The 13,675-nt window shown below is 47.6% G+C and overlaps 1 protein-coding gene across 7 annotated transcripts in view; it reads left to right on the plus strand.

Annotated features, from left to right (window-relative positions):
• Window positions 1-13,675, plus strand: part of SLC6A20 (solute carrier family 6 member 20) — a 52,643-nt gene that overhangs the window by 20,914 nt on the left and 18,054 nt on the right. For 5 of the 7 annotated variants that reach the window (XR_008657904.2, XR_010113962.1, XR_010113961.1 and 2 more), the window contains 5 exons: window positions 2,640-2,750; window positions 3,795-4,036; window positions 4,882-5,044; window positions 9,664-9,868; window positions 12,323-12,482. Coding sequence is in view for 4 of the 7 variants with exons in the window: in XM_055280069.2 (XP_055136044.1) it covers window positions 2,640-2,750; window positions 3,795-4,036; window positions 4,882-5,044; window positions 9,664-9,868; window positions 12,323-12,482 (881 nt within the window). In the remaining 3 variants the exon portion in view is untranslated. Of the gene's footprint in view, window positions 1-2,639; window positions 2,751-3,761; window positions 4,037-4,881; window positions 5,045-9,663; window positions 9,869-12,322; window positions 12,483-13,675 lie in introns of all 7 variants that reach the window. The other 2 variants (XM_055280029.2, XM_055280059.2) reach the window with 2 other exon arrangements.

Consider the following 13,675-nt stretch of genomic DNA (forward strand, 5'->3'; position numbering starts at 1 on the left):
AGCTGCTTCCAATCACCCTCCAGAGCTGTCGGGCTTGATCTCCATAATCCTTTCTTGGTGTATCCCAAGGCTCACGCTTTCACTGGGGCTGACATGTTCCTTCAGCTCTAGTCTGCTCCATGTAGAAGGTTTGCTTTCAGTGTTCCCGTCACCCACCACCTGCCTGAAGCTTCAGCAGATGTCTCGGAGCCTAGCACGCCCTGTCTCATTCACTGTCACTTCTCGCAGTAGACCCACCATGGCTTGAGCGCCCACATTGTCTCTTTCTGGCAACAGCCCTTCATGGTAGATTTCATGATCCCACTCACCTGAAGCTTAGAGAGGTAAATTGACCTGCCCAAGGGCACAGCTAGCGAGGGCAAAGCCCAGCCTCACCCCAAGGCTTCCCATTGTCTTGGTTTGGTAGCCACATAGCTCTCTCTATGCCTTAATGATGTCATCAATTCCAACTGTCACCTGATGAGAGTCCTAGGAGCCCACATGTCCTCACCCTCTGACTACCTGAGTTGCCTCCTCCAGTCACCCCCCACCCCCCATGTATGTCTTGAGGCATTAGACCAGAGCTACCCATGGTATTCCGGGGCCCATGGGACAACTCCAGTATCATGCCTGGTAGGACATTTTATTTTGGTTTCTAAGACCCCCTGATGGCCAGCCTCTTAGCCCCCAAAGCCCCCTGTGCCATGGCTGAGGAGAGGGACGAGTGAGCACAGGTGCTCTTTCCCCAAGAGAGCTTAGAACCTGCAGCAGCCCACTCAGTCCCATCGTAGAGCCTGGCCATACTGTCATGCTCATAAAAAATGTTTTTGTAATTTATCTTTGCCAGATTATTATGATCGTGATCCAAAAGATCAGAGGGCAACATCTGCAGAGGTAGAGATTAGAGACCATTCCTTTTGCTGATCACTTAGAAATGTGTTGCATGAGACCATGTCATGCCATAAAACACGTATTTATTCTTATCATCTATTTCCTCTGCTTCAGCCACACCCTTCTCCATGGGAAAAATGCCCCCAACAGCTCTATGTAAATGGAGCTAATCTTGTCACAGACCATGTGCCATTTCCTGGCGTCCTCTGTTGGAATCGCCTTTGTTTCCTGCCAGAATCTCTGCAGAGTGGTCAGAATTGGTTTCTTCCAACAGGTTAGGCTGGATCATGTGTCCAGCAATTGTGCCCACTTGGGGAGAAGTGAGTCACTTTGGTAGGGACTCCATGAGCCTCCAGGAAACTTGCTCACCTTGGGGGAAGGAGGGAAATTCTCGGGGCTGGCCCTAAAAGCCTGCTTAGTGCCCATTGTGATAGATGTTGGTCATGAGCGAGTGCTCTGTCTTTTCATCTCTGTCTGTTATCTGGTTTCTTATAATCTTGGGTGGATTTATTACTCTTCTCAAGTTACAACAACCTCAGCTAAGAAGCAGTGATAAAAGCAGTGATAAAAAACATACCCCACATTCCACCTGCCGTCCCCTGGGTGACAGGGTACAGAGTGCCATTCTGGTGGCCTTGAAAATGGATAAGAAGATGACACCACACCTCAATAGGAAGGGAGGGTCAAGTGTAATTCAAGCCCATCTGAACATGGGCCACCAGCCATATTTCTCACAGAGAGACTCAAACTTTAAGGGAACTCTTACACAAAGGACAATCTTGCAAAATATTTATTTGCTTTACAAATGAGGCTCTGGTACACATATGAGTTGATTTACAGAAAAATATCCATTCCTGGATAGGCACACGTGCACTTGAAGGTCTGTATTCTATGGCTTTGTAACAGAATCACCCAGAGCATGACAGGTGACTACTAAAGCTACCATGAACACCGAAGATATTAACAAAACATCATTGAACTTACAATGCATGTCGGTGGAGAAAGAAGATCTGGTTGACAAAAATGTCCGTTCAGGTGTAATGTTAAAGCCTAAGGAAGTAAACCCTTTCTGGAGGGTTGCCATAAAAATCAGATCTGAATTTCCTATTGTGTTTATTATGGGGACATTGTCCTCTACTCTACACGTCTCTGCTTTCCTGCATGAGCACTCACGACCAATCTGCTCTCAGGCCCCAATCCTGGGGAAATCTGTCCTTCTCCAAGCTGCAGATATTTTTTTTCCTTTTAATTGTGTTGCTGCTTTGTGTGTAGGCCACCAGGAAGCTCAGAGCTGAATCTGGCTCAGAAACTGGGTAGAGACTCATGCACAGATTCTATGGGCTGCTTTTTCCTGTGGGCTCATTACTGGATTGCCCATATATTTTTTTTCATGCTGATTTCTTTATCTAGCAATTTGAAATGTTAATGTGACTGATGTGTTTTTGTGGGTAACCTCAAATCCTTTCCGGAATAAGGTCAGGTTGAAGGGACGGTGGAAGGCAGAGGCTCGGTACCTGTTTGCCTCTTCTCTACTGAATAAGAAATGTCGTGCTGGTCACAGCTGTGAGCGACCACATTCCACTAGCCCACTTCCCCCAGCCCTCACCCAGAGCCTGTGTGTGACCAAGAATCTCCATGCCTTTTCCAGCTGTCAGCAGCTGGGCGGTGCAGCCTGAATACCCCAGATGTGGTGGTGTTCTGTGGGGCGCGGGTCTGTCCCGTGGACCCCACTGCTTCGGGAGGCCGACTCTGCCCTCTCATGCCCGCAGGTGGTGTATTTCACGGCGTCACTGCCCTATTGCGTGCTCATCATCTACCTCGTCAGGGGCCTCACGCTCCACGGAGCCACCAATGGCCTCATGTACATGTTCACTCCCAAGGTATGGGCTGAAGCAGAAGGGCCCTAAGGGCACCCCTCACTCATTCTGCCACTTTCCAGGATGGGTGGGAAGAGGGAAAGATGGAGAGTGGGCCAACGCTGTACCTAGGGAAGCTGATGTGAGCCCACCAGGGTGTGGCAGGAGTGTGGAGTACCTGCAGTCGCTGGATCACCACCTCAGCCAGGTTATCCCCACTCCCTGTTAATTCTGGAGCATTAAGTCTTTCAGCCTCTCCTCTTCATCCTCACTGCCCCCCATCTGCTGCACCCCTGCCACCGCCTCACCTCAAGCCCCTTTCAGACTGTGGACCAAGCTTTTCGCCATGAGCACCACTCTGGTCATCTTGCTTGCCTGCTCACATGGTTCCACGCACCTGTTTCCCTACAGGGTTTCTCAACCACCCATTCTCCATGCACCCCACACCCAGGGTTCATCCATGGAGGGTGCACTCTTGACTTTGGGATGGGGCAAGTTCTTCATTTGACAGATCTAGCCCCTGGAAATAAAATGACTGTGTCTTCCTTCCCCTTCCCCATTCCAAACGCCCCCTAATGTCAGTGCCAAGAGTCAACCCACACCTAGACCTCCCCTGCCAGGCCACACCCCCTCCATCTCTTTGAGTGCCCAGACCTGTGCAGTAACTGCCTATGAATCAGGGCTCCATTTGTGTTTTAACTATTTTACCCTGCAGTATTCCATTGCACACCTCCGCACTGGCATATAGTGGTGAGCATAGCTGCTTCTGGTTACACACCTCCTATGGCTGAGGTGCTGTAGAGGATATGTAGCACCTTATATCCTCCACATAGCACCTGTATTCTCCACAGCACCTTAGCCCTGGGAGGTGTGCAGCTTGAGCTGTGTGTTTCATCTGCCAGGGAGTGGATGGAGCCAGGAGAGCTGATCTCCAGCCCTAGGGGTGCCCCTGATGGCTGTGTGCTGTAGGTGAGCTCCTTCCCCTCTCTGGGCCACTCTCCTGTTGCCAGTCTGAGCATTTGGGATCCCACCCAGGGATCATCAGCCCTGTCCTTGCTGGCCTTCCAGATAGAGCAGCTGGCCAACCCCAAAGCCTGGATCAATGCAGCCACCCAGATCTTCTTCTCACTCGGCCTGGGCTTCGGCAGCCTGATCGCCTTCGCCAGCTACAATGAGCCATCCAACAACTGCCAGAAGCACGCCATCATCGTGTCCCTCATCAACAGCTTCACCTCCATATTTGCCAGCATCGTCACCTTCTCCATCTATGGCTTCAAGGCCACCTTCAATTATGAAAGCTGCTTGAAGAAGTAAGCCTGGGCTGTCCCACCGATTCCCAGGCCTCCCTGAGCTCTGAGCTGAAGGGTCGCCTGGGCAAGGGCTGGGGCAAAGTGCACCAGTTTTAGAGTCCTCAATCCAGGGCTCACATTCGGACTCCCTACACCACCACCAGTTGCTGGGGGGCCTGGGGCATGTCAACATCTGCCTGGCAGGAATGAGGGCACGTTAACGTGTTGCGAGCACTTAGCGTAATAGGACATACAACAATCAAATTTTGTTTCTTCTACCCCATCTCCCCCACCTCAAAAGTAACCAAGAAGCCTCTAGCTGAGCCACAGAGATCACAGGATTCACTTTCTGTGGCCCCTTGCCCAAATTACAAAGACATCATCCAGGAGGTATGCTGTCCAGTTGGGTAGTCACTAGCCACAAGTGGCTATTTACAAATTTACATTTAAATCAATGCAACTTAATTCACATTTAAACAACTTAATTCATATTTCAGTACATTCCCTTGTTACTTTCAATCAGTTGCTCAGTGTCCACCATTAAGTGCTCAGTCGCCGTATGTGGCCAGTGAGTACCAAATTGGACAGCCCAGATAGAGAACATTTTCATCAGCACAGAAACTTCTGCTGGACTATGTTGGTTCAGAGGTTAAAATAGCCTCACTGTGTGAGTTTGGTGCCTGTTGTCATCACTGTTCATATCTGAGGCTTCTTCAGTGCCATTCAAAATTACCCTGCCCTTTAAAAGATCACCAAGCAACAGACTCCCTTTCCTCACCTAATCAGAAAGGAAGAGGCTGATGGGAGGCTTTGGTGACAGCTGCCTTTCTGATCAGTGAAAGTTGATCCGATGGTCTGCTCTGCAGGGTGAGTCTGCTGCTGACCAACACTTTTGAACTTGAAGATGGCTTTTTGACAGCCAGCAACCTGGAACAAGTGAAGGACTACCTCGCATCTGCCTACCCAAGCAAATACAGCGAGATATTCCCGCACATCAAAAACTGCAGCTTGGAGTCGGAGCTAGACACGGTAAGGTGCCCAGGCAAGGTTGAGGACTGGCTTCTCTCCACACACTCATGGGAACCTTGGTGAGCTGCTGACTTGGGAGATAGGCAAGGTCTATAAAAATAAAGATCCTGAATTACTTTTCCTGCAACTCCAAGGAGAAGAGAGGCTTTACCACCACTCTCTTGAGGGCTGCTCGAGGATGCTAGTTATAATAAACTTCCTGGCGGAACTCTCTGTCCTTTCTCTCTTTTTCTTTTGTCTTTTTTTTTTTTTTTTTTTTTTTTTGAGACGGAGTCTCGCTGTCGCCCAGGCTGGAGTGCAGTGGCGCGATCTCGGCTCACTGCAGGCTCTGCCCCCCGGGGTTCACGCCATTCTCCTGCCTCAGCCTCCCGTTTCTTTTGTCTTTCTAAGCTTTTAAAATACAGGAAAGTAGAGAGAATAACAAACACCCATATATACCACTCAGAAAGATCAATTGTAAACATTTTGTCATTTTGGGCTCAGATTTTTTTATATAAAAGAAAAGAACGTTTCAGAGATGAAGTTAAAAAGTCCCCCTTTTTTTTTTCCCTACTCACCAAAGGCAAGAACCTTCATTTTTATATTTCTATTACCCATCTATGTGTTCTTAAATAATATCATTGTTTTGTTGGCAGTTTTTATTTTCTTTTCTTTTTTCAACAAGCCTTTTGCACTCCTATGTCGGCAGTTTTTAAATGGGCATAAATGGTCTGGAAAGATACTTCTCTCATTCAGCATTTTAATTTTGAGATCTGTCCGTAATAATGCATGTGGAACCTCATTTGTTCATTTAAATGCTGCATTTTATTCCATCACACAAGTATACTGAGATTTGTGTATCCATTCCCTTACTAATAGATATTTAGAGGGTTTTTTTAATTTTTGCTACTGAAAGTCATCTTTATATTTTACAGAATTATCTCTGCTGTGCTGGGACCTTTATTTTTTCACATCGGTTGGAGGATCAGTTTGATAAGTTTCGTTGGGAAAAAAAATCTCCTAGGGAATTTTGACTAGACTTGCATTGATTTTATAGTGTAATTTGGGGAGAATTAGTACCTTTCGAATTGTGACATTTGACTCAGGAACATACTTTCTCTCCTTCACTCAAGTCTTTTAAAATAGTCTTCAGCTAACTTTCTCTATGAACACCTTGGCACATCTTTCATTAGATTTCTATTACCTTACTGTTTTATTGTATTGGGAATGGTGTTTTTCCCCCTCATTTCTATCATTGTTTGTTTTTGTTGCAAAAGAAAGCAAAATATTTTGCATGTTGACCTTGTATCTAGCAATCTTGATGAATTCTCTTATTAATTCTCATATTTATCTATAGATTTGCTTCAATTTTCTGTTTAAACTATCATAGTGCCTGCAGATCGAATTTTGCATTTTTCTTTTCAATGCTTATATCTCATTCCCTTTTTCTTATTGTATTCACTAGGACTTCTAGCATATGGGAGTAGAAGTGATAGTGGGCATATTTGTCTAATTCGTATATTTAATGTAAATACTTCTAGAGATTATTTCTAGAGAGTGTTCCTAGGTAATGCTTTTCAAGGATAGGGAGTAGGGAGGGCCTGTGGCTCTGGTTGCCAGTAAGCTACTTTGCAGGTTGATATTTTTGGGGTGGTTGGTTGGTTGGGTTTGGTTTGTTTGGCACTTTGTTTCATGGGTACAACCACTGTAGGTCATTTCATGGGTGAAGCAATGCTTTTTTCTCCTGGTTGTTCAGCCCTAGCTCCATGCTTGTACTGGCCTGTGGCATGAGCCTGCTTCCCCAGGCAGGCATCAGACCCTAGCCCCCAAACCCCAGCCTTCAAGGCCTAGGTCCTGTTCAGGTGACCCATGAGGTCCTTTGGCTTCAGCACCTGTTCAGTGCTCTCACTTCAACTTTCCTTTATGGTTTTGGCACCTGGGAGTTTTCCTCACTTACTTTTGAGCTTGGCTCTACAGCCAAGAATTACATGGTTGGTTATTGATTTATCTAGACTTTGTTTTTCCTGTTGCTTTTGTTCTTTTTTTCTTTCTTTCTTTTCTTTCCCCATTCCACTTTATTCCCTGCTGTTTGGAATTTGGTTGCTTGATTTCTCTTCTTGAAACTTTCGTTTCATATTTAACTTAATAAAGTCTAAAGTTAAACAGTATCTTGACCTCCTTCCCCAAATTCAAAAGGACTTTAGGGTACTTTCATTTTATCTCTCCCATTTTAAATGATTGTTGTCTAGTTCTGTCTCCTTAACCCCATACATTGGACATGACATTATTGTTATTTTATACAGCTCTTGTATTTACCTACATGTTTGCCATTTTATTTGTTCACCATTCTTTCTTGCATCCCAGCATCTCCAAAGGTTTTTCCTTAAAATACTTTCATTTAGAACAGTTTTCTTAAATTTTGTTCTATAATTGGCATCTATCTTTTAAAGACATTGTTCCTCGGAGTAGAAAATTCCAGGTTAACAGTTATTTTCTCTCAACACTTTGAAGATGTTTGCCATGTGATTCAGGCTTCCATTGTTGCTCTTGAAATTTTCTTTTATTATTTGTAAGCAAGCAGCTTTTTCTCTTTCTCATGATCTTCTCTTTGTCTTTGGCCTCTGCAATCTAGACATGGCATGAATATATTTTTATTTATCCACTCTAGGCCTAGGTGAGGTTGGGCTTCCTGGATCTATGGGTCCAATGTTTCTTATCAGTTTTGGAAAATTCGTACCTATTATTTCATAATCATTGTCTCTGATTCTCTCATTTTTCTCCTTTTGGAACTTCATTAGACGTGACTTTTTCATCCTGTCCTACAGGTCTCTTAACCTCTCTTTTATTTTTCCCATCTTCTTATCCTTTTTTATTTTATTGATTCATTTCTGGATATATCTTTCAGTTCACTAAGTCTCTTTTCAGCTGCATCTAATCTGGTATTTAACTGTCAATTGAGCCTTTTAATTCAATAACTATATTTTTTATATAGATGCTATTTTTTTCAAATTTACTTGTCCATCCCAATAGTTTCCTGATACATGTTTGTTTTTGTAATGTTATCCTTTGTTTCTTTAAACATTTCATACATAACTGTTTCAGGGGTGGCCATAGGCAAGAGAAGGAAAGCAGTATTTTAACACTTTAGAATTGCTGGCTCATGATAATAATAAAAAGTATATCAACTTTTTGTAGATTTTTACTATAGTTTTTAAGTTCTCTACAAGTGATCACTCCCTTGTTGTCAGCACATAAAGCCAACTATTTTCAGTATGCCCCTGAGCAACTGGTATACTATAGAATTGACCTGTGTTCTTGTATTAGTCAGTGCAGCCTGCCATAACAAAATATCATAGGCTGGGTGGCTTAAACAACATAAATTTATTTTCTTTTATTTACTTTTAGTAGAGATGAGGTCTTGCTATGTTGCCCAGGCTGATCTCAAACTCCTGAGCTCAAGTAATCCTCCCACCTAAGCCTCCCAAAGTGCTGGGATTATAGGCATGAGCCGCTGTGCCCAGCAAACAACAGGAATTTATGTCTCACAGTCCTAGAGGCTGAGAAGTCCAAGATCAAGGGCCAGCAGGGTTTGGTTTCTGATGAAGACCTGTTTCCTTGTTCATGAACCTATCTTCTCACTGTGTCCTCACACGATAGAGAGTTCTCTCTCTCTCTCTCTTCCTCTTGTTATAAGGCTACAGTCTGGTCAGATTAGGGCTCCAATATTATAACTCCATTTAACCTTAATTACCCCCTAAAGACCCTATCTCCAGATACAGTCACATTGGGAGCTAGGGTTTCAACATACAAATTTCGGGTGGACATGGTTCAGTCCATAGCAATTCTGAATCTGACAGTCCAACATCTGCCACCTCGGGAAGGGGTGTTCTAAATCTGATTTCTTATCTTGCTAGTTCTTCACTCATAGTGACTTCTCTCCTTGTGGGTTTGTAAATCCCTGTTTATGAGCACTTTGCTCAATCCCTGGGAATCCTATGCGTCTAAACTGGGGGGCTTCTACCCAGGGAGGGCTTGTTTTTGCTTCTTCTGTGGGTAGCCAGAGAGTACGCACAACCTATTATCCCTTTTGAGCCTCTTGGGGTATTTGTCTTTAAGCAGGAGTTCCAGCCTCAATTTCCATAGTTTAACATCTCCGCAACAGCGTTACCAGTACAGGGACCTGACCGCTGAGCACCTGCTCGTCCTGGTTGCCTGCTGACCAAGCTGGCTCCCTACAATTCTGTTTCCTGCTGCCCTGGCCCCACCCTCCCTCCTCAGGTCCCAGCCACAGAGATTTCAGGACACCTAGTCGGTCATCACATTAGAAGCAGAAATTATCCATTGTTTTATTATCTTTCATCCAGAATTTACGTAAGTTGGGGCAGGAGAGGGGAACTCAGTGTTGCAGGCTGGCTGCAAGTTCAAGTTCTCAAGTGCTTTGCATATATGAGCTCCTGGCAGCTCCCATTTCGTTTCAGCCCAGCTGAGTGTAAGGGGCTGGTCTGCAGATGGAAGCTCCAACCTCACAATGTGGCTTCTCATGGCCACTTCCAAGGTCCCTCACGTTGCTTAGCACTGAGTGCGTGAATAAGACTGTAAGTCCCTCTTGCATGTAACTGGTGTCTTCTCACCCTGGGCAGGCCGTCCAGGGCACTGGCTTGGCATTCATCGTCTACACGGAGGCCATTAAAAACATGGAGGTGTCCCAGCTGTGGTCGGTGCTCTACTTCTTCATGCTGCTGATGCTGGGCCTTGGGAGCATGCTGGGGAACACAGCGGCCATCCTCACCCCTCTGACAGACAGCAAGATCATCTCCAGCCACCTGCCCAAGGAGGCCATCTCAGGTCAGTGGGGTCAGCCAGTGGAGGAGGCAGGGGTCAGGAGGGCCAGGACGTGGGGGTGAGCAGGGGAGAGCTCCCTTAGGGGTCATGGGCTGGTTCAGGTGGCTACAGGGGGCTGCAGCCACCTCACCACGGTCCTGCCATGTCTTCTCACAACCTGGGACCTGGGCCACGTGATTCACCCTGTGCATTCCATTCTCCACATCACAGGGAAGTGGAGTGGCCACCCCAACCCAACTTCCCAACCTGACATTCAAACTTCTCCAGGCTAGGAGAGAACTCGATTTTGTTTTTGTTCGTTTTCATTGAAGTATATTATATATATTTCAGACAGGGTCTCGCTCTGTTGCCCAGGCTGGAGTGCAGTGGTGTGATCTTGGCTCACTGCAACCTTCGTCTCCCAGGTTCAAGTGATTCTTCTGCCTCACCCTCCCGAGTAGCTGGGATTACAGGTGCACGCCATGACGCCTGGCTAATTTTTGTATTTTTAGTAGAGACAGGGTTTCACCATGTTGGCCAGGCTGGTCTCGAACTCCTGACCCCAGGTGATTCGCCCATCTCAGACTCCCAAAGTGCTGGGATTACAGGCGTGAGCCACACCTGGCCTGAAGTGTGACCATTATAAAGTGTACATTTCTTAAGTACAAACTCAGTGGATTTTACATATGTATCCACCCGAGGAACCACCACCTAGGTCAAGATACAGAACCTTTCCCACACCCTAGACAGCTCCTTCACACCCCTTCCCAGGCAGTATGCACCCCTGGAGTTTACCTCTATTCTGACTTCTACATTTTAGGGGTTTTTCTTCCTATTTTTTTTTTTTTAAAGAAACAGTCTCACTCTGTCACCCAGGCTGGAGTGCAATGGTGCGATCTTGGCTCACTGCAACCTCCATCTCCCAGGCTCAAGCTATTCTCGCGCCTCAGCCTCCTGAGTAGCTGGGATTACAGGTGCATACCATGACGCCTGGCTAATTTTTGTATTTTAGTAAAGATGGGGTTTCCCCGTGTTAGCCAGGCTGGTCTCAAACTCCTGACCTCAAGTGATCTGCCTGCCTTGGCCTCCCAAAGTACTGGGATTACAGGCAGGAGTCACTGCGCCCGGCCTTCCTGTTGAATTTCGTATGAACGAAGTCCTATTGTACACACTCCGCATCTATTGCCTTCACTCATAATCTACCTGTGAGACCCGCTCATGTTGTTTCGAGCAGCAATCGTCTGCCCCTTTTTCTGCCTATATAATAATCCATTGTAAGATCACATACCACGGTTTCTTTATCTATTCTGCTGTTGGTGGACATTTCAGATATTAGGAAATGAGCTGGCTTTTCCAATTACATCTCTCATGGTTTCACTCCCTGGCCCAACTGCTCCACTCCAACCAGGCAGTACCTCGAGGACCCCGTGGCCTACACTACTCTGCCTCTGAAAACACCATTCCTCGACATGCAGGACAAATCAAACCCAGCTCCCAGGCCATCTCCTTCAAGCCCCGACCACTCCAGTTGGAGTTGCCCCCACCTCTTCAGAGTCCTGCAGCACTTAGACCCCCTCCTCAGGCCTGGTCTTTGTAGCCAACACTAGGTGTGCCCATAGCCCTCAGCCAGCCCATGGCCCCTTTCTCCTTGTGTGTCCCCGTCGGGATAGCAGGAGGGCTCGGTAGCTGGCAGTGTACAGTGTGGTAGTGGAAAGGGCAGGTGTGGGCTCTAGACTCAGACATGCATGGGGTCCCCAGGGGAGGCAGCTGGAGGGGCTTGGGATGAAGGCCCAGGTTCTGGAGGCTAAAGGGCTGGGTCTGAATCCTCACTCTGCCACGGACATGCTAGGGGACGTCAGGGGAGCCTTAGACATCTCTGAGCCTTGCCTTCGCATCTGTGAAAGGGGGGCTCCGGACACCTGCCTCGGAGGCCTAAGTGTCCAACGCATTGCAAGTGCCTGGCACATGGGAGGATCCGGGTGAACATTTGTCTCTTCCCCGCCCCAGCCCCTTCTGGGTGGATGCAAGTCCCCTCTAGGAAGTCCTTATGGAGCCACCCCATATTCAAGCCTCCTCCCCTAATTAATTTCTCATGAGCTCCAGGGCTGAGTTGTTGGGATAAACACAGAGGGTTATAATTGAAGACCCGCAGCCTGGGCAGGATCTTGGAATAGCAGTGCCCACCACGTCTGCTTGTTCATTGAGCTTGAAGCTCTGCCACCCCTGCAGGGCAGCTCAGTGAGTCAACATCAGTGACCCCTGCCAACATGCTTTGGGACACCATTGTGCCCCCTGCCCCACACACATGGCACACACCTTCAGAGTCCAAACCACGACAGCTCTTTCAACCCATGTGGATGAACCAATCAGCCAAAGTCCCCTGAGGACCGATGGCCCCACTGTCCTGTAGAGAACTGGTGAGCTGTAGTGGGGGGGGGGGGTCTCGGGCAGGTGAGCAGCTGGTCTTGTGGCCCCCAGGTCTGGTGTGCCTTGTCAACTGTGCCATTGGCATGGTGTTCACCATGGAGGCTGGGAACTACTGGTTTGACATATTCAACGACTACGCGGCCACGCTGTCCCTGCTGCTCATCGTGCTGGTGGAGACGATTGCTGTGTGCTACGTGTACGGGCTGAGGAGGTGAGGAGGCCCAGGACCCCCATTTGCAGATGGAAAACACAGCCATAGAGGCCACGTCCCTCAAGGAAAACAGCTGTTTCTTGAGGCACATCTTCACCTCTTCTTTAAGCTTCTCATCATGACAACGTTTGTTCTTTGCTGGCAGATCTCAGCTAATGCTCTGCCTCTATCCCATGCTCAGCTTGCTTCAGCGGATATCTTTCTCTCTATTCCCTGTACTTTTGCTTTGTATCATAGGCTGTTTTAGGGTTGACCCTGCCGGACCCCCACAGCTTACTGGGGCAGGGAATTGTGCCTCCAGGCACTGGATGCTCTGATCATCGGCCAACATCAGTATTTTCCAAGAACCCTGACCAAACTCCAGTTGATAACTTAGACCTTAGAAAATCTGGCAGATTCAAAATTTAGTCGGTGAGGTCCTCAATCCCAGTGCACAGCACGGGACTGGAATGTTTTAATTCTCCCCAGGTGATGGAATGTGCAGCTGGGGCAAGAGCCACCGGTCTAGAGCAGCCTTCAAACTCGAGTGTGCCTCAGAGTCCCTTGGGCTGGTCAAACACAGCTGCGGGACTCACCCCCAAGGTTCTGATCAGGCAGTCCAGGGGAGGGCTAAGAATTCACATTTCTAGCAGGTTCCCAGATGAGTCTGGCGCCCACGCTTTGAGAACCACTGGCCTAGAGAGCTTTGCTACCTCAAGTGTGGTCCCTAGAGTGGGGGCAGCAGCAACAAGGCGCTCGTTGGGACTGCAGAAGCTCAGGCCCACCCTGTCCTGCTGAATCAGATCCTGCATCTTCATACTATGTCCAGGGGGCCTGAGGCACATTACAGTTTGGGCAGCGCTGCTCGAGTGGGCGCCGGTTTGGGAGAGGAGGCTGTGCCACGTTGTTTTCTGCCCTCTTCCCCAGTCTTTTTGATCCTCCATGTTGGTTCGGGGTGGGGAGGGAGACGTTGACAACACTGGGAGGCAGGCATCCCTGAAGCAGCATTCCCTGCTGTGTTCCCGGAAAGGCCAGGGTCCCGTGCCATGCTGAGGGATCTCCCATGATCCATCAGGACATAAGTTAAACAAAGCCAAATTGATGTCTTTCCCGTAGGACTTCTCAGAGTCTTAAAGACAGTTGCGGATCCCAAAGAGAGGGTTAGAATTGCAGCATTTCCAGACTTACTTGGTCAAGGAATGCCTTTTCACCCT

This window comes from Symphalangus syndactylus, chromosome 1 (genome assembly GCF_028878055.3).
Source record: "Symphalangus syndactylus isolate Jambi chromosome 1, NHGRI_mSymSyn1-v2.1_pri, whole genome shotgun sequence".
In the NCBI taxonomy this organism is placed as follows: domain Eukaryota; kingdom Metazoa; phylum Chordata; class Mammalia; order Primates; family Hylobatidae; genus Symphalangus; species Symphalangus syndactylus.